This window comes from Scardinius erythrophthalmus (genome assembly GCF_964197995.2).
Source record: "Scardinius erythrophthalmus genome assembly, chromosome: 14".
Lineage (NCBI taxonomy): Eukaryota > Metazoa > Chordata > Actinopteri > Cypriniformes > Leuciscidae > Scardinius > Scardinius erythrophthalmus.
Window position 1 is genome coordinate 12,080,382 of NC_138234.1, and position 21,232 is coordinate 12,101,613.

The window sequence follows — 21,232 nt, forward strand, 5'->3', positions numbered from 1 at the left end:
GCGTTTCCGTGCTAGTGCGTGCCAGGGCCAGTGGCGTTTAGAGATGAATAAGTAAATAAGTAAATATGCTTTCCTCTAATCTAATAAAAAAAAATATAATGTAGGTTTAAATAAATCTGTCATGAAAATGACAGCCAGTGTGTAAATGATTGTATTTCAACAACGAATTTGAGTAAAAACATAATGCAAAAACTGCCTTATGTGCAGCTTACATGTTTGTTATGAGTGTTGATTATTATTATCTAAAAAACAAATAGCAACTGAATTTAAGCTAATAGTTTGGACTCTGATGTTAACTTTTGATATTACAGTAATGTGCAAAGGCTCTCTAGTTACTTTACAGTATTAGCAGAGATTTTTTTTTTTTTTATCCTTTAGAACCTTTTAGTTATAATTTCATTTACAACATTTGTTTAGTAAACCACTGTTAAAAAAAAAAAAAAAAAAAAAAAGTTTAATTTTCTGCCCAATACTGTTGCTGTTAGATAAAAACAAATCTGGATTTATTGATTACTTAATTTGACCCTGATTTATTCCACCTGGACGTGTTAGCGTCAACTGAATAATGGTGAGACGTGAATTCAGATACACACATTAGTGCTCCTGACTTATTCTACGGCTGGTTACCAGGCGAACACGGTAAAAGTTAATATTTTGTATATTATGTTTTGGTTTGTGTCCTTAGTGGTGCTGTGTGTAAAATTATGTTTTGTCTCCTTTTGTGTCTGTTTCACGGTGTCTCATCAATAAATAAAAAATGGACATCAGTAGGCTACTTCGGAAGCGTGGACTGTTTAATAACCAACTAGTTAAACTATTATATTAGTATTATCACTGCAAAATCCTTATTTGTTTATTCAGATATGTGGTGTGGGTCTATGTATGCAATATGGGACAAATCGCGTCATGGGAGTGGGACTCATCATTTTACCCTTAAATACGGGACGATTCCGTATTCAGAACCAACCCTAGTCATGTCCATGACATTGAATATCGATTTTTGTTTATTACGGACCGAAGCTCCCTGACAGCAGCAAGGACACAAAACGCTATGGTCTATAAGTTAAACAAATAATTATATATATATAATATATATATAGATCGGATGCCACACAGACTGCTTTTATCATTGTACCACAATATATAAACTAAAAGATCTTACATTTCCTCAGCAACACACACACTGAAGTACATTACTCCAAATAACCAACTTCAACACAATCTAAACTTTGAAAATATGAAGTTTATCTGCATAAATGTGTCAGACATTTGAACTGTTAAAAAAAATAGTATAACAATCATTTAAACTTTGACGATTGTTATATGGATGGATAGAGATTGGCTCTGCAGAGGACCCAAACTTTGGAGGAAAGCCATGAGGGACAAAGGGCACGTCCCAAATGGCACCTCATGTGCACTTGCGTTCTTGTGGACTTAAAATGGCCATTGCGTGTGCATGTCCGTTAAGTTCACAAGACCACAAGTGCACATAAGATGCCATTTGGGATGGGCCTTTTGTCACTCGTGGTGTCCCACACTGTAAAAAATGTTACTGCTATTTACTTAAAAAAATTATGGTAACAATATTACACATAATATTTTTGAGTAGTTAAAGCTTGATTTCATTCATGGAATCTACCTGAATAAATCATGTAAAACGCCCTAATTTATTTAGTCTATGACACACAATTTTTTTGTGAAAATGTGCTTTTTTATTTTAAGTATTTTTTATTCTCAAAATTGTGTGAAGTTAAGTGAATGGATATGACCTGTTTATATTTAACTTTGAGATATATTGTTTTATAAAATGACCGTATACTGCTAGAACAGCACAGAATCAAACTTGTTACTGCACTATCATTAGCAGAGTTATTGCTACATGTATATAACAATATGCTTCATAATATTAAATAAATGCAGTTATTCACAACCTAACCATAAGCCCTACTCTTCTGCACAATGGTAACGATCAAAACTTTAACATAATAGAAACTCTTTCAAATGTCAAACATACCTGAACATTAAACATTAACAGATGTTTCCCTTTACTCAAAAACACATGAAATAACACTTAATTTCAAGATTTACTCTCCATTTCCAGCCATGTGCAAAGCATGCTGGGAACAAACAATGGTGTCTCTAAATAAAACCGCATAAATGAGCTAATTCTCTTAAAATAAATAGGTAGCCCATTTTCCTTAATTTTATGAGGTTTATCAGTTCCTCAATTCAAGCCTTAAAATTGTGTATGTTTCCTTAAAAAAAATAGGAAAATGCATCTCTTGGTGTTATTAGTGAAATTTTCTCAATATTTTCAATAAAACCCTAACCACAATTTTCTTAATAAAATATACATAATATTTTTAATGATCACCTCAATTTTTTTAATGAAAATTACAAGACTCATGATTCATTTTTTACAGTGCAGTTGTCATTTTTGGTTTCAGAAGAGTGCTTGCGTCAGCCCCTTTTGTCACAACAACAAGTCAGAAGTCAGCCGCTTGTGTGCACCCTTCTGAAACCTTAAATGACTAATGAGACATCCTGAGTCTTGTTTACTTAACAGACACACGACAGCAACACAGTAAGTATACAAGATTGCAATTACATGTGAAGTGTGCCATTTTTGGACGGGGCCAGTAATTCTCACATAGGAAGCTCAAATGATTTGAGGCACTGGAATGAATAAAAAATTTCAACACATAAGGTAAATTTCTTTTTAAATGAAAAACAATTTGAATTTTCTCTAGCAATTTTTTACATCTGTTACAGCATTGAAGTAACTAGCCATTATACTCTCTACAATCTGTACCAAATTATAACACTATGCATTTAAAATGATTACTAAATGATAAGGCAACACTGTGGTTTTATTGTAAGCTAAAGCAATGACAGCTAAAAATAATAACTTAATGAATTTAAATAAAAAATTCTGATTAAAATCAATGAATGGCTAACAGAAGTAGCCTATTTCTTATTTGACAGTTTTTTTTTTACATATTTTTTTAGTTGACTGTAAAGCTGTTCTGCTGGAGGGAAATCAGACTGTGAGGCTCATTACATCAAGACAGGAAGAAGCTCTTGCCCTGCAAACTAAACACAGATGAAAGAAATGTCTATTCGCATGCACAAGGGAGGTAATTGTCTACACAGGTCAAAACATATTTTTAAAGAAAACCGAACCATTTTGACTTCAGGTTCAGTGTTACCAGTCTTATTAGATCTACTACTGAAGAAAATGTTTCATACACTTCCTTTGGGCTGTTTGTGTTGTCTGATTGGTGAGTTATAATGCATTTTTACGGTTTAATTTATTTCCGTTGTAGAGATAATAAGATGGTGCTATACTATTCAAATTAGTCAGAGGATTTATTTGCATATTCACAGATATTATTGTGAGATCTACTTTGGATTCAGTTATCTTTTCAATGTTATAATGAGCCAAATATAAAAAATAAAACAATATTGAAAGTGTGTAGCAGAATTTGCGGTTGTTAAAGGTTACAAACTGTAAAATCTGTTTATGTTCAGGTGTGTTTGGTGATTCATTGTCAGTGATCGAGGGAGATTCTGTCACTCTAAACTCTGATCTTACTGAAATACATGAAGACGACGACATACTGTGGAGATTTGGAGCTAAAAGTGTTAATATAGCTGAAATCAGCAGAAAATCTGGAATTTTTTTCACATATGATGGTCCTGATGGGAGATTCAGAGACAGACTGAAGCTGGATCATCAAACTGGATCCCTGACCATCACAAACGCCACAACTGAACATGCTGGAGTTTATGAAATGGAGATAACTAGAGTTAAGTGGTCATCAAAAATATTTAATGTTTCTCTCTATGGTGAGTAGATATCATTTGTTGAAATGTTCACACTGTAACACTAACACACAAAATAATTTATTTGTTAAATTACACAAATTAATTAAATCAAATGAGTATTTAGAACTTTATTTTTCTTTTGAGTTCACAAAACTGACACATTTTGAGTAAGTAAAATTGTTAAATTGTTTTGAGTTTCATGAACTTGTCTCTTTTAATTTAGACAAACTTAAATTTAACTGAAACTGGACTGGGATTTCTATTTGCCAGCATGCTCTGCCATGACACTTAAAAGGCAGAGTAAATGCTCAAATTAAGTGTTATTTAATGTTTCGTGCCAGATTAATGCTAGTTTAGAAGAGTTTCTGTAATGTTTGTTTTAATAAACATGCTATGAGGGCTCTGCAAATGCTATCAAAGCATTGTGTCACCAACTAGCTAGGTAGCATTTTTTGAATTAGCTGGTTAAATCCAGACAAATTTCTACTACTTAAAATATAGTTGTGTTATCATGACAATTTTAAGTTGTGTAAGAATGAGCTTACTCAAATAATTCAGGTTAAGAGCAATTAAAATGTATGATTACAAAATAACAATAATATTTTTATGTTCAGTACAAGCTCAATCAACAGCATTTATGGTTTAAGGTTTATAACCTAAAAAATAATTTAGACTCGTAAAGGAAGGTTTAAAAATCAAGGTTTTAGCGATTTGCTTACAATTGTAAATAAGTAAATAAGGTATTTTTTTTAAAGGATTTAAAATCTGAAATATGAAACTAATTGAATTCTTATGTTAAAACTAGTATTTTATTTGAGCTGTAAAATGTTTATATCATAATTAGGGGCCAAGCACCGAAGGTGCGGAGGCACCTATTGTATCTGTTCCATTTCTTCTTATTATTATTCTTCCGCCATGGGAGTCTATGGCAGCCCATAGAACCGATTGCGGGAAAGTTGTTTTGGTTTGACATTCTGATAGAGGACAGTCCCAACATTAAATACACCAATTTTGGTGTTTCTAAGTCTTTCCCTCTAGCGCCACCACCTGTCCAAAGTTTCACTTTTATTTTGCTAATAACTTTTGAACCGTAAAACCAATCAACAAAATTCTTTTTTTCCACTGATTCCTGAGCTCATGCCAATTCGATTGCACCCTATGACGTCATTTCCGTCATAACAATATGGCCGCCATTTTGAATCATTCGAAAAAGCTACTTTTTCGAACTCGTCCTAGACGGTTTGTCCGATTTGCACGAAAATTGAACCAGATCATCTTCCGGTAGTGCTGACAAAAAGTTATGGAATTCAAATTGATTCGTCAAACCGTTTTCGAAAAACGCACGAATAAATTGTACGTAGCGCTAGCAAAAACAGTTGTAAGGCTGTATCTCCGCAACGGTTTATCGTATTCAGACCAAACTTGGTACATGTACTCACATGCATGACCTGAGGCAACATGCTGTGTTTCGGCGCAGCGCCACCTACTGGTCCGGAGATATGAAAAATGGCTATTTTTGCTTATAACTTCTGAACGGTTTGTCCAAAAATCATAAAATTGGTCTCGTTAGATTCAGAGCAACATGCCGAGTTGACTGATATCCAATTTGACCATATCGGCCATTTTGACTGTCGGCCATTTTGAATTTTGTGCTAAAATGCTGTATTTTAAGAACACATGAACGTATTGTTATGAAACTTGGTATGGGTCATCAGCACAATGTCCTGAATTAGCGTGAGAAGTTTCGAAACAGCGCCACCTAGTGGTGATTTTTTTTCACATGCTTATAACTTTGGGTGTGGTCGACTTATTTTCACGAGACTCATCTAATTAGACTCCTGAATTGTTGCCGAGTCCTACGATACCAAACATGCTAGGTTTCGCCTTACGGTTTGTGTAGCGTTGTGATTTAGCGCTTAAAAAACATTTGGCTATATCTTCGAAACCGCTAGTCCGATCGAGACAAAACCACCGTCAGAAGTTTGGAAACATAGGTCGATAGTTAAACACCAATGCCCAAATGCGAAAATATTGATGTTTAGGGGTAGTAAATTCCAATCAAAGTCATGTGTCAGTCATTTTTTACGTGTTTTTTCATATAAATGTCTATAACTCCGAAGCGAATTGAGATATTTTCACCAAAATCGACACACATATGTATGGGCTCACTCTGAGGGCACATAAAAAAAATGGTGGGACTGAGCCTCTTGGTGGCGCTATAATAGAACAAAACATGAAATTCCTATTGACTTCAATACACACTGTAAAACCCAACAAGTTAACTCAACTCAAACCGATTGAGGAAACTAATTGCGGCAAACCATTTAAGTTTAAAAATAAATACATATGAGTATTGTGAACTTATATATATTGAGTCATATTCACTCATAATTTAGTGTTCGTTTAGTCATTCATTTTGAGTATATATAACTTGAATATTTTAAGTTCATTCCATTAAACTTTTAAAGTAATTTAAACCATTTAAACTAACTGGTTTGAGTTCATTTAATAAATCTAATCAAGTCATAACAACTATATAGCTACTCAAATGGTTTTAGGAAACCGATTGCCGTAAATGATTTAAGTTGATTAAACTCAAATTAATAAAGTTTTATAAGACAAAAGGAAAAACATTGGTATAAAGCAGTGTTCCTCAAACTCGGTCCTGGAGGGCCACTGTCCTGCACAGTTTAGCTCCAACCCTGATCAAACACACCTAGCTGTGAGTTTCTAGAGATCCTGAAGACATTGATAAGCTTGCTCAGGTGTGTTTGATCAGTGTTGGAGCTAAACTCTGCAGAAAAGCGGCCCTCCAGGACCGAGGCCCTCCAGGACCGAGTTTGAGGAACCCTGGTATAAAGAAATGGTCAAAGAAAAGGATGCAGTTATTAATAGTATTTATTGAAAAATAATTTATTTTACAAAAGGTTCTCAGTGATGAATGTTGTGAAAGATGGTCAGTCAGTCTCCTCACTGTCCAAAATACAAAACTGCACATGACTTCTGTCTGGCGAACTGTGAATAAACAAACAAACAAAAAAAAAACATTAATCTTCCACTGACAAAACTGGTTTACTCACAGCATAAATGCTAGAATAGAGGTTATGCGTGACGTCACCGTCGGCTAAGTGGCAAAAAGACTGAGCGGCAGCATTTGTTTTCACTATAAGAACACACAAAGCACATCTAAAATGGAAAAGAGCTTTGAGATTGACAGTACAACTAGATTTGACAAGAAAGCCAAGGTTTTATTTTTACAGACTGTCAGACTATGCTGAATTTAGGGGTAAAATCATACCATATATATTGTATTGTTATATATTGTATTGACAACTCATCAGTTAAATATTTACCATCGTATATTCTGAATAATTGTAAATTGAATTAACTGAAATAATTGTCGAAACCAGGCACATATAAAATGTCAGAAAACAGGATTCCTGACTACATGTCAATATCCATGGATAACTGGATCTTTGATAAGTTGTTAGGAACACTATATCCAGTCCAACCTTTAATTTAAACTGATAATCCTTTGTTTTACTCGAGTTTTCTCAGTTTCCCTGTTAACTCCAGTCACGCTGCAGCTCTTTGACTAGGGGGGCGTGTTCCGGCAGGAAAGTGATGTCAGTGCATACCCTTTATATCTCAGCTTGTATTACATTACATTTACACATTTGGCAGACGCTTCTATCCAAAATGACTTACATTGCATTTCAAGGTGCACATTTTACATTCTTATCAGTTCTCAGTTCTTGCTTTCCCTGGGAAATTACCTTTTTCTTACATTTTTGCCATGTGAATGACAGTCACTGGAGGATAGTCAGTCAGTCTTCTTACTGAAATAGATCCAAAAATGCGCAGGACACGTTTGTCTATTTTGAACTGTGAAAAAAAAAAAAAAAAAAAAAAAAGCAAAAAAAAATATTAATACATTTTCCACTGACAAAAACACAAAAATATGAATTACTCTTACACTGACAAAACTGTAGTTTACTCATCATTATAAATGAGAAAATATGTCAGCTTGTATTACCTTTTTTTTTTTTTTTCGTATTAATGACTGTCGGTGGTTGATAGTCTCCTCACCGATATCCAAAATTGCCTAAGGGACACATTTGTTTATGCCAAAATGTGAGAAAAAACACAAAATATTAATTAGTTTTCCACTGTCAAAAAATTGGTTTACGTTACTCACAGCATAATAAATAAAGGAATAAGTCAGCTTGTATTACCTATTTCTGCAGTTGTTGCCATGTGAATGACGGGCGGTGGATGGTAGTCTCAATCACTGATAATGATCCAAAATGGCTCGGGACACTTTTGTCTAAGCAAAAATGTGAGAAAACACACAGAAATTAATTAATCTTCCACTGAAAAAACTTAAGTTTACTCACAGCATTTTAAATGAAGAAATAGGTCAGCTTGTATTACCTTTTTTATTTAGTTTTTGCCGGGTAAATGAACGTTATAGCTGCTAGCTGCTAGTCTCCTCACAATATCCAAAATTGCGCGGGACACGTTTGTTTACGCTAAAATGAGAAAATACAAAAAAATATAAATTTTCCACTTACGAATCTGTGGTTTACTCACAACATAATAAATAAAAGAGTATGTCAGCTTGTATTAACGTTACCTATTTCTTTAGTTTTTGCCGTGTGAATGACGGTTAGCACTAGTGGAGTCAGTCAGTTTCGTCCTCACTGATAAATATCCAAATTTGCGCGGGACACGCTCTGTAAAAATGTGACAAAACGCACACACATATAAATGACTGTTCCAGTGACAAAACTGTCGTGTACTCACAGTACAACTAACTTACTGCCGCTGATTAAAAAAAATCTCTGAGTAAGTTAGTGCTAAATGCAATGTCGCGTTGGCTTGTCGTTTCTGTGACGTGACACAAATGGCATAACTTAGTCTTACTACAGTAGTTACGTTACTTTAGCTAGTCGGTCTTCTTAACATGAAGAGTCACGACAATACAACGTTAAATGTATACAAGTGCTCTAAAGAGGACGAAGCATTTTGCCGTGCTTACCTGTTAAATCTCTCCATGGCCGCCATTCTGTTCCGACTCCGAGTTACTTCGTGTGTGAGCTGTGGGGGATGGGCAGATTGAAATAAATACGCGGGGTTTTCCGGTGCGTGAGGGAGAACGCCGTAGAGAGACCTAAATGTAGGCTTCAAATGAAGCAGAAAATGTTAAATGTATTTATTTAAGTGTTTATTTCATTTCCTTATACAAAAGTAATTTCTTGAAAAATAAAATTTAAAAGCTAAAATAACAAATAGGTTATTCATAACTTATTCGGTTTAAGTTCTGCTCAATACATTGCAGTTTTTGAGTTAATATCACATATTTTATTAAGTTAAACTAACTTTTAAAAAAAAAATAAGTTAAATGTACTCATTTAGTTTAGTAACTTTCAGTCTTAGGTTTTACAGTGCAGTTTTGTGAAATAAAATGCTATACTAAACAAATGCATTGGTGTAATATTACAAAACTCAGAATGTGCCATCAGCACCATCCCCTAAAGGTATTCAAAATATTTCGAAACAGCACCACCTAGTGGTCAAAACTTATAACAACATTTACAAAAAGGCTAATAACTTTTGAATAAATCTGGCTACTGAAATGCCACTGGTCTTAATAGATTCCTTGGGTCAAGCCGAGAACATAGATACCAAGTTTACCTTATTTGGCCAAACTTCCTGTCCGCCATCTTGATTTTCATTCAAAACCTACTTTTTCGAACTCCTCCTAGACAGTTTGTCCGATTTTCACCAAAATCGAATCGTATCATCTCCAGACCGTGCCGACTAAAAGTTATGGATTTCGTGTGGATAGACCAAACCGTTTTCGTATAGCGCAGCAGCAAAGTTGAGGCATGATGCTAATAGCACTATTCAGGCTTTATCTCTGCAATGCCTCAACATATTGACACCAAACTTTGTATGTGTCATTGTCACTTCACTCTGACCACATCACATCAGTTTTGTAACTGCGCCACCTATTGGTTGAAAGTGATAATCCATTAAAGCATATTTTGAATGACTTTTTATATGATTTTTCAGCCATTTCGCCTAAAATCCTCTTTAAATGTCTTTAATTGCTCATTGTTGCAGTTGGTCTGACACCTTCAGCCATGTTGGCATATCCTGTCATCTGCTTGCGCTTGGCCCCGATAATTGCTGCTTGCAGCTATATTTTTTCATGTTGTTGTGCTGACAAGTGACAAAGTTTAAATAAATTTACAGTCTCACAGATTGACCCCATTGACTTCCATTTTAAGCAGCTCACTGTAACCTCCATTCTTCTTGTTTGTTAAAGAAAAAAGTGGCAAATCATCATTATTTTTTGTGGTAATCAACAATATGCACCAAAAATTGTATTGATTGAGCTTGACTTGTAATGAACTCTGAATCTTCCCTTAATTTTATTACATTGAAATGTTTAACCATGTTATAGTTTAAGGTGAAGGCAACTCTAGGCATCAGCTAAAGACAAAAAAAAAAAAAAAAAACAGTGACTCAAACACACACCACACTTGCAGAGAACCATTTACTGTGAATCGAATCTGAAAATGAACACAATGCTTTACACTGAAACATGCAGTGCATCAGACAAAATACTTTTATTCTTACTGGATCACAACAGCTGCTATTGTATGGTTTGTATTTAGGATATATTTAAACAACACCGCTCTCAACTTTTTTTAAAGCGTTTTAAAGTGAGATGGTCTGCGTGCCCATCGTATGGTCTAGAAGGGTCGACTCTATTCTCTTAATGAGTAATGGGTGTGTTTTGGCCGTAAAGTGCAATAAACAGGATGTGAACAGGGATCATTTTGACAACGATTTTATAGTACATCGTTGTCATGTTAACATACCCTAAGCCATATCACATTCTCACAACCATGCATTGTCAAAACTCATGAAATACATGTACAACGTAATATTTTGCAGTTCATTTAGTAATTATTTAAGGCCATTTCAATCAATCATAACCAGCCCCAAACCCCCAGAAAAGTCTGACCATAAACAGACTACAGTGACTACACCGAAAATAATTGTTGTGTAGATTCATCCTTATTTATCCTTATTCTCTCATGTTTTCCAGCTCGTCTGCCTGTTCCTGTCATCATCAGTAACTCTTCACAATGTTCATCATCATCATCATCATCATCATCACACCAGAATTGTTCATTGGTGTGTTCATCAGTGTTGAATGTGTGTGATGCGACTCTCTCCTGGTACGCAGGAATCAGTGTATTGTCCAGCATCAGTGTGTGTGATCTCAGCATCAGTCTCTCTCTACCTCTGGAGGTGGAATATCAGGATAAAAACACCTACAGCTGTGTGCTGAACAATCCCATCAGCAACCAGACCACACATCTGGACATCAACACACTCTGTCACACATGTGCAGGTACCACAGCACTGATGATATACGTGTGTATTACTCAAACTGTTCTTTCGTGTTATTAATGTTGATGTTTGATAGTGTTAGCTGTAGATCAGACGGACAGATTCACGCACACTAATGGTTCATTTTGTCCATTACAGATCAAGGCCTACCTTTATTGTACATAGTGTTGATCTCTGCTGGATCTCTGGTGATTGTTGCTGTGGTCGTGATCTTCTGCATCTGCAGGAAATGTAGAAAAACAGTCAGGTGTGCAAGCAATTACAAATGTACAAATATTAATAAAACACAAATATGAAATACTTTGTCGTTTTAACATCTGTGGTTGTTGTTAATGCAGGTCAGACCCAGGAGGAAGACAGAACTGATTCAGCATTGTGAAAAACAACAACACGACAAAAGTGAAGAGATTGCAAGAAGTTGTTGCAGTCAGTTAGTCTGATTGAGGTTTGCAGAATCAGACAGTCAGTGATGAGACGTGGGTGGTTTATCGACTCAGCTGTCATTATTGTTACCTTCAGCAGGACAAAAAGGGATAGTTTAAGCATGTTTTTTATGCTGTTTACACTTAAGGTTATGTTCTGTTTGCACCTCAGTGTTTTTTAACCCTTTCCTGTGATTTGTCCTTTTCAATATACACGTTGATACAGATTATGCAGAATCCTAACTTATGACAAAAAAAAAAAAAAAAAAAAACGAAGCATCACGATTTGTGGATCGATTCTAATATTTTCAGTATCCATCACGATTCTTTCTTTTGAAACTATTCTGAGCTTAGTTTTTATCAGTAGATGGCACTTTAGGTTAATTTTTAATATAAACACAGCTCACTGCAAACAGCCTTGTTATTCGCTTCAACCTTTACGAACATACCGAAACATTATTTATGGAAGATTCAAGAGTACGGCTGTTTCTAAAGCACTAGTGCAATCTGCTGGTAAAAACTAAGCTCAGAATAGTTTGGAAAGAGAATCGCGACGCATACTGAAAATCTCAGAATCGATCTACAGTACGAATCGCAATGCATCTTTTTTGTCTCAGCACTACTCAAAAGGTCACACACTTGACTTTGTTTGTACTGATGGTTTACATAATGTTTCTGTGCTTGGTTCTCCATCTGAACTCTCTGATCACCACATTGAACTAAACTCTGGATTGCCTCTTCCTCGCCCTATAGGCTAAAATCCATCATAATTTATCGTAACCTCAACTCTGTGAATCCATTACTGTTGCATATCTGTACAAACTCACCTTTCTGACAATTTTGAACATGCTAGCTCTATTGATATACTTGCCAAATATAATAGCTCAATTTCCAATGCCCTTGATACATGCCCTCCTTAAAAGTAGACGTGTACCTTCTAAGCAAACATCTCCCTGGTTTACTCCTGCACTTCGCATCTTGAAAGCTGCTGGTCGTTGCGTTGAACGCCTCTACAGGAAAATCTGTTTAAGTGTGCATTTTGCTGCTTACAAGAATGATATTGAGCTATATAAATCTGCTTTAAATAATGCATGCTGTAGAATCTAGCAACTACTCTACCCTTACTAGTAATGCTTCTTCTCGACCCAAAACACTGTGTCTGACATGAGTAACTCCTTTAAGCTTTGCAAGTCATTTCTACACTTCTTCCAAAATAAAAATAAACAGTATATATAATAATTTCCCGTCTATGTCCTCTCCTATCCTCTCAAAGACTTTCTCTCTGCTGTCACTCCTGGCACCTTCACTTATGTTGACCTTCCCACCCCAGCTTACAGTATATCTCAGAGCTAATCGAGACATCAAACTCTTCTTCCTGATTTTTACAACTTTTTTTCATCACACAACCTTTGTGAATGCTTCCAATGCTTTTCGCACTCTCCACAGCACTGAGACAGCACTACTCAGGGCTGCCCCTGATCTTCTCCTGGCCATCGACTCTAATTCTCCTTGACATCTCCTCTGCATTTTAGATAATTTCTCACAGTATTCTTATCTCATGTATCTTTGCTCTTGGTATTTCTAAAACGGTCCTGTCGTGGTTCATTTCCTACTTGTCTGCCATCAGCATTATATTTCTATCCGTCAGGCTAAGTCCACTACTGTCTAATCTAATAACCGTCCAAACACAGCCTAGACGTCTAGGTTAAAACGAGGCAAAATTTGGGCTGTCAGTGAAAATGTACTAGACTTTCACGAGTTTACACTTACATACAATTAGAGGGAGTAAAGTTTAATGCATATTTGGCCCGAACCCAGTGTACTTCCCCCTTGTGTAAATGGTCAGGTTTAGAAGTGTGGAGAAGGGGTGGTTGAGGGATGCTGCTAAACTCTCCACTCATGTTAATTATATGAACATGCTCCTCCCAAACTTTGTTTATAAAACATCATAACTAGACTAGACGTCTAAACCATAGCACAAGATTAGACTAGTCATCAATTAGTTAAAGAAATTAAATGAGTGAAGATATTAAACCAAACACCTTGTAATCACTGTTTACTTTGCTGACATGATGGAATATCATACTTCTTGCAAGATATTTTGTCAAAAACATGTCACCAAATTCAAGGTAATTTTGGCTAGAAGTGGGTTACTCATAGCTGGACTACATCGGGTCTGACCTAGATAGGGCAATGACTGCTATTGCTTGGTGGGAAAGGTCTCTTTTATCAGAACAAGGTTATTCAGAGAGAAACCTATAGTTCTGTCACATCAGCAGGTTCCTGATTAAGTTTTTGTTTCCTTTCAGAAATCGAAGACGGAGTCTGTGTATTAAAAAGTCCCCAAAAAAACGATGATCAAATACCATATCTACAGGAACTTTTGTTAGAGCTCAAACAGGAAAATACCTCTCACTTTCGGTTTTATTCTCATTTATTCTCTGCCAGGATGTCCCAGGTTCTTTTATTCACTCTGTGCATCATATATTTTGGTATTAGCGTCATGTTTAGGGTCGTGACTACAATAACGTGTTAAATTCTTGGACGTATTTTAAAGAGTCTATGCTGTAAACATTACATACTTCGCATGCTTTCGAAAATCCAACGTTTAGTTGTAAAATCAGTAATCCTGATAAGCGCTTACTGTCACCAGGGCTTAACATTAACTTTTTTTCTCACCAGCCACTCTGTCTAGTTACTAGTGTTAGGGGTTAACAGTTTAGGACCCAAGGACCAGATATTTGAAAGAAGACCCCGGAGTCAGAATTATAAAAAATTGAAGAAAAGTTTTACTGAAGATAGTTTGCAGTTTCATCAGCAGAAGTTCAGCTTTAAGACTCACGCAGGAGTTCGTAGGCCGCCCCGCAGGTTGAATGATTCTCGTTGGCTAAGAAATAGATAAACATAGTAATTTTCCACACATAGATTGAAGCATATCTCCATCGATTATGCAGCTGACACTCAGACCCTAAAGTTAGGCACGTCGTGACCTTCCAGGTCGCAGATTTGGGTTGCTGGGTGCCAGCATGTCCCGAACAACAACTCAGTCAATCTCCAACAATGCCAGTGGTTCCTTAACCTGTAAGCAAGAAGACTAACACACACACCTTGATTATAATCACTCATTACATATACATTGAAGCAGCAGTGGATTCCAATCCACCCCCTTCACTAGCCACTCAAAAACCTGTTGTGGTCTGGTTCCCTTCTAGACATGTGGTTTGATCTGTTGCTTATACAAACAGTATGTGCATAAGAGTGCCGGCCTATTATTGAACTTTTGTGGTTGATGTACATTTGAGAGGGCATGATAGAGGTGTGACAACAGCGTTGAAGGGCTTTTTTCCATTTCTGCTAATGTGAAACTCAGTTTACTTACTGCCATGCAATAGTGACTCCATCCATCATGATCTCTGACAGATAATGCATTCTCTCAAATCAAATAATGATTTAATTTGAAACCTTACTGTATGAATGTGCAAATGGCATGTATTTTTTGTAAGTGAAAACTTAATTTGAATATGTGTGCAAGTACATATGCTTGCTCGCGTCACTTTTGTTGCCTATTGAAACATTGGTTTGGCTTTCAATGCGTCAACACAGAAAAGCACTGACCATGTTCCTGGATCAGCATCTTTGCTGATCCTGGAACAACATTTGAATCATCCAATCAGATTTGAGAGGCAAGTTTACAGTTTATGTCAAGTTTTGGCTTTCAACCTGTCAGCAAACAGAAGAATACAGCACAAAGGTAACTTCCACAAAGGGTGTTTATTGGCAGATAAGGTCATTAAATAGCAGCAAACACTTAGCAGAGAATAGAAGGTTGTATCGTTGTGTTGACAGTTGCAAACTGGATGGCAGGAGACTGAAGATGGCTGAAGATAATCAAAGACGGGATCTTAACTGGTAAGTGTCCCAAGTATGTAGTCCGATAGTAGCTCAGTGTGGATCGACAGGTAAGTAAACACATGCTTTGCCGATTGGGAAAGTGTGTGAGCACACAATTTGACCAAATCTTAATACACCAATAATGCTGAACACTGCACAATTTAACCCTTTCTGCTGAATTAACAAGGCCATGCTGCTATAGCATCAGTTTTACATTTAACATATACTGACATATAACAAACTGACAAATACTGATACAAAAATACTGACAAATAACGCGGGTGCAACATGATTAATAATAGTTCATCAAAAGCAGTTTTGCACACGCTGAGGTAAATACTTATATATGTAAAGTGCACACAGTGTCATACGAACACACAAAAAAATCATAACACAAAACAATAAATAATGCTATAACCATTAATTTAACAACACAAGCTGTAACATAAACCCATAATGTATAGGCTACATAAATAATATAAAAGAAGAAAAACAACATAAAAATGAACAATTATTTAACTGAAAAACCATTAAATGTGAGGAGTCATGCAGGGAATTCAAGGAGCGTCACTTCAGCTTTTCATGTAAATTATAAGATGATTTGATCATTTTACTTCCAAAATGGTAACATTTATACTAAATTACATGAAATGTACAGTTAGGTAAGCTCTATTAATGGAACTAACCAATTAACAGGGTTTTCTTGTCACATTTTTACAGTCTTTCACAATGAAAATTACTATTATTAATAGATTATATTGTAAATGATACTGTATGTTCCTCTTTGCCATTAAAGGCCAGTTGTTTGACTATTTAGCGAAAAAAGATCCTTTGTACAGGCAGGTTTTTTTATGCCACTCTCCTATAAGAAGAAAACATATTCACAGAACTTAAAAGAAATGAACAGGATTGAGTTCCAGTTACACACATGCACTCAAAGACTCTAAAGTCTAATGAATCTGATAAACTGAATCACGTTGTCCCTTTTTTGTCCTACAATGATGCAATAAGCTTGAATGCAGTGTCTGAGCCAGGAATTCTCACCAGTTACACCTACAACCACCAGCAGAACACCAGCACATACTCCTCCTAGAGCTAAAGACACAATCCAATCTGTAATGAAAAAAAGTCATTCATTATTACTAGAGATAGACAATTGATTTTTCATGTATAGGCTATTTTTGACTGATATTTCCACCTTAATCAGCTTTATGATATAGACTGATAAATGGCGCCATCTTTTGTTTTTATTTCCTAAAACAGTGCTCGTGGAAAAACTAATTGATCTAATGCATTAGGTTCTGTTTTAGTGAAAACTAATACATTGAATTACCTGCTCAGGGGAAAATGAACTGAATGACTGAATTATACTCACCAATGACAGGAACAATGAAGCTCTTTTTGCTGATAATGTGGCGCCGGCGGATGCTGCTGCTGATGCTGTTGGTGATTTCAAAGTAAATAACTGTATTTTAACATTCCTTAAAGGAAAATGCACTGAATGATTAAATGAGACTCACCAGTGACAGAAACACTGAAGCTCTTCATGATGCTGAATCTGCTTTTGTTGATCTCTAGTTCATATTCTCCAGAGTCTGTGATTCTGGTGTTTGTGATGTTCAGAGATCCAGTCTGATGATCCAGCTTCAGTCTGTCTCTGAATCTCTCTTTACACTGAACATCTGTACAGATCTTACTGAGATTTCCAGTGATTTCAGCGATGAGAATGCCATTAAAATTCCACGTCATCACATCATGTGGGTTTTTTATTACACCAGGATCAAAAGTAAAAGATTGTCCCTCCTTCACTGACTTTGTCTTTGTTTTATCCGTCTCTGCACCAGAAAAAAATCGGAAACACAAATAAATATCAGCTGTAAAAAAAACAGCAACAATATGAAACAAGAAAGCACTGCAAGCATGGATCTGGAAGAAAATAAGTATAAAACTAAATGGGAATGAGAAATTAATTTAGTGTAATGAGGGAATTTCAACTATGCTGTTTAAAAAATGAATTATTGACCCACAAATGCTAAACTAACATCAGACTGACAGCAGAAGGTCTGGTTTCAGCTTTCATTGGCCAAGGACCGCCCAGAGGCTGTCTGACTGACAAGTAAAGCAACCAATCACAGTTGGTTTTGTTCAGCATCATGTTTAGGGTCGTAACTACAATAACAGACTGGCGTGTTAAACTCTTGGACGTATTTTAAAGAGTCCATGCTGTAAACATTACATACTTTGCATGCTCTTGAAAATCCAATGTTTAATTGTAAAATCAGTAATCCTGATAAGCACTTTTTTCTCACCAGCCACTCTGTCTAGTTACTAGCCACTCAAAATTTTCACTGGCCACAATTCTGACATCAATACCAAGGAGGAAAACTGCTATAAATGTAGATTTTTTAAATCTACACTGTAATTTTTTAAGTTGATTCTTAGCAAAAAACACTTTGTTCTTTCAAAATTATATGTGCTCATTAATGTGTAATTACTTCTACCAACTAATCAAGTATTCTCATAAGCGTATAGAATACATACGAGCGAGTTGCTTGAATGGCGGCAGCCATGTTGCGCCTCCATCTGGAAAATACATTAGCCAAAGAGGGACATACCTGGAAATTACACTAAGTGGCGCCGTGACGAATGCGAGGGGGAGATTACTCGAGACTGCTGGCAGATTTGAAATAATACGGCCACCGTAGGAGTTAAAACGCCCTTGGAATGGGCGGGACTGGAAAGTAATATTCAGTTGGTAGTCATAAGCAAGTTCACCGCTAGATGGAAGAAAATCCTACACAGTGTAGCTTTCATATTATCTCATAATTTGACAGCAGGTATATTAGGCTGCTGTCACTTTAAGACCTCCCGCATAAATCCATTACACATCGGTTTTCTTTCTCCAGTGTTTACGTTTACTTAAAACATAAGTCCCCATGAAATCAAAAGTTTTTTTTTTTTTTTTTTGCTTTTAGTATGAATACGTTAGCTGTACTGTTATCTATAAGCTAGTGTGCTCCAAAACAGTGACAAAATTCACATTTATAAGATATACATCTCAATAATTTTGATGACATCACTCTGCACTTCAGCTTCTCATCAGATTTTCTGTCCAATCAAATGCTCTCTAGTAGAATCTGAAGCGTCCCGTCCCCTTCACTACAAGCTGTAGCTAAAATCGGTCACTTGTTCACACAATTATTATTTATTGTCACATACTGCACTATTTGGAACGATTCAGACAGTGTAAAAAATGCTTTTCATTGGGCCGAATGAAGTCTGGATTCGCATTAGTGTCATGTGAACTGCAGTAACACAGTCTCACCCCAAAACGTCACATACTGACGGGTCTTGACCATACGTCAACATACGACGAAAAGGGTACCCCTTTAACGTCCAAGCGTGACGATTCGGGTTATGGGTAGGTTTAGGTATGCGTTAGGGTACCGCTAGGAGGCGCTGCTGGTGCGCTTATGTCTGCGTCTCATATTGACGTTTTGGGGGTACCCTTTTCGTCGTATGTTGACGTATGGTCAAGACCCGTCAGTATGTGACGTTTTGGGGTAAGACTGGGCTGACTGCAGCGACACACACACAGTCTACTCCGGTCCAGATGCATGACAGCACAGAGCGGATCATATGATCGAGTCGGCGAAGACCACAAAATGTATCCGACCCATTCGAATTTTAAAGCGTTATGGAGGAGGTTAGAAGGAGAAACAGTTAGAGGTTAGGATGAAACTGTGGCTTTATACTGAGCTCATAGCTGTGATATAAACAAAATCTTTTAAAAAAGAGGGTTTTTTTCGATATGTCCCACCCTCTCTTCCTGTGGGCTGCGGTCTGTGGGCATGACATCTGAGGCTGGGACTATGGTGAAGCAGGAAAGGAAATGGAGATGTGAATCTATATGCAATTACAGAAGTTTATTTACAAACTAAATGGAAGAGAACATGGAACTTAGGAGAGGAAAAGACAATACTGGACATTGAACTGAGGGCATTTACAAGAAAATGAGGAACTAAATAAGACTCAGGTGAAGACAATGAATGTCTATGACAAACTGGTATAATTAGAACAAATGAAACAGAAACAAAACATGGGAAAACAGGGGAATACACAAGTCCCTGATGGAAAAGAAACTGAAATTGAAACCAAACATTACAGTCCCTTATGTAATAATAAACACAATGTGATTAAACATGTATAACCTTAGTCTTTAAACATTTACTAAATGACTCACCATGGACAGTCATACTAAAGATCGTTTCACTGATGGTGTTGCTGCCGATGATCTGCAGTTTATACACTCCAGAGTCTGTGTTTGTGGTGTTTGTGATGGTCAGAGATCCAGTTTGATGATCCAGCTTCAGTCTGTCACTGAATCTCTCAGTACCTTCATTACACTGAACATCTGTACAGATCTTACTGAGATCTCCATTGATTTGAGCGATGCGGGTGTTATTAAAAAACCATTTAATCTTTTCTTGTTGGTTTGTTTTAACATCAGTGTTCAGAGTGACTGAATCTCCCTCCATCACAAACACTGACACTCTGTCTGTATAAACACCCGATGCACCTGAAGAAATAACAGTTCATAAATCACTTCAGAATATAGGACGTTTTATATGACTTTTTTCTAATGTGTTTGTGTGAGCCTTTGTAAAAGACAAATTTCGATCCTTATAGGGTAGACAAAGTTTTTAAAAGATAAATTTGAAACAATTTATGCTCGATTATCTATTACATCATAAATTTAATCACACTTTTAATAACTTTTTTTTTAATATCGAACACGTTCCGAAGTCTCGTTACATGATTTACCTGATTTGGACGTTAAGTTTGTGTACTGGAATGGAACAGAACGGAAATCTTTTCTTTTTTTTTACAGTTGGACATTTAAATCGAAACTAAAATATGATTCACCGCACTTCAGCAGTGTCATAAATTCTAAGCGTCAACAACAACATTAACAATAATAACAACAATTAAGAAATAAATAAAAAAAATGTCTGTCAATTGTGATCAGAGCTAGTACAAAAATCACATTCGCCATTTTTTTTATTTATTATTATTTTTTTTTTATCGTTCACCAGAAGCAAATCGTCTATGACTTACCAAGCTGAAAACCCCACAGTGGTACGAAAATTAAGAGGTTCATCACTTCTCCGAAAAACGAAAGCAGATTCTGAAGGAAAATAAGCTGTTCGTTGTAGCCTATGTTGTCTCCGAAATGTAAACAGATTACGTATGTGGGCGGAGGTTGAGCAGCGATGAAGGAAAGCGAAACTAAAAGCGTTCCCTTTCGAAAGCTACAATCGATGCTGCGCTGCTCAGCGCATTGGGAACGTCTTTAATCGTGACCAGCTGTGAATATTGTGTATAACACGTCAATGAAATTGACCCGGAGGCAATATAGCCTCGGTCGGTGACGTCATCGGCGCGCCCCCGCGACACGAGGCTATTCACCTTATTCCGCCCCGCCCACTTTGACTTCTGTCCAGTACTTCCGTTGTAAACCACCTTCCGGTTTAGCGGACCCTCATTCTATTTCGAGGAGAACTGCAGAGAAGTCTTACTGATAAAATGTCACATAAGATAAGTTAATTTGTGCCAAATGTGCTATGTACGTGTGTACCAACAGCACAGCAATGCACTGT

The 21,232-nt window shown here is 36.4% G+C and overlaps 2 protein-coding genes across 3 annotated transcripts; one reads left to right on the plus strand and one right to left on the minus strand.

The window, feature by feature from the left end:
- The first annotated feature begins 29 nt into the window (after positions 1–29).
- LOC308702405 (SLAM family member 5-like) lies at positions 30–11,932 on the plus strand. Its single transcript, XM_081385225.1, has 6 exons — positions 30–639; positions 3,010–3,137; positions 3,532–3,849; positions 10,952–11,260; positions 11,398–11,506; positions 11,598–11,932. Exons 2-6 carry the CDS (start codon positions 3,104–3,106, stop codon positions 11,623–11,625), a joined length of 798 nt encoding a protein of 265 aa, XP_081241351.1. The 5' UTR covers positions 30–639; positions 3,010–3,103; the 3' UTR covers positions 11,626–11,932.
- A 3,502-nt stretch (positions 11,933–15,434) lies between these two features.
- LOC308702406 (uncharacterized protein) lies at positions 15,435–21,002 on the minus strand. Of its 2 annotated transcripts, XR_014031593.1 has the most exons (6): positions 20,691–21,002; positions 19,816–20,151; positions 17,093–17,407; positions 16,948–17,012; positions 16,617–16,685; positions 15,435–16,434 (listed from the first exon to the last, which is right to left on the minus strand). XR_014031593.1 is itself a non-coding variant. In XM_081385226.1 (5 exons), the coding sequence occupies exons 1-5, from the start codon at positions 20,731–20,733 to the stop codon at positions 16,668–16,670; spliced, it is 777 nt and encodes a 258-aa protein (XP_081241352.1). In that variant the 5' UTR covers positions 20,734–21,002; the 3' UTR covers positions 15,435–16,667. The 2 variants fall into 2 exon arrangements, 1 of the variants encoding a protein (XP_081241352.1); XM_081385226.1 differs by having other exon boundaries at positions 15,435–16,685.
- Between the last annotated feature and the right edge of the window lie 230 nt (positions 21,003–21,232).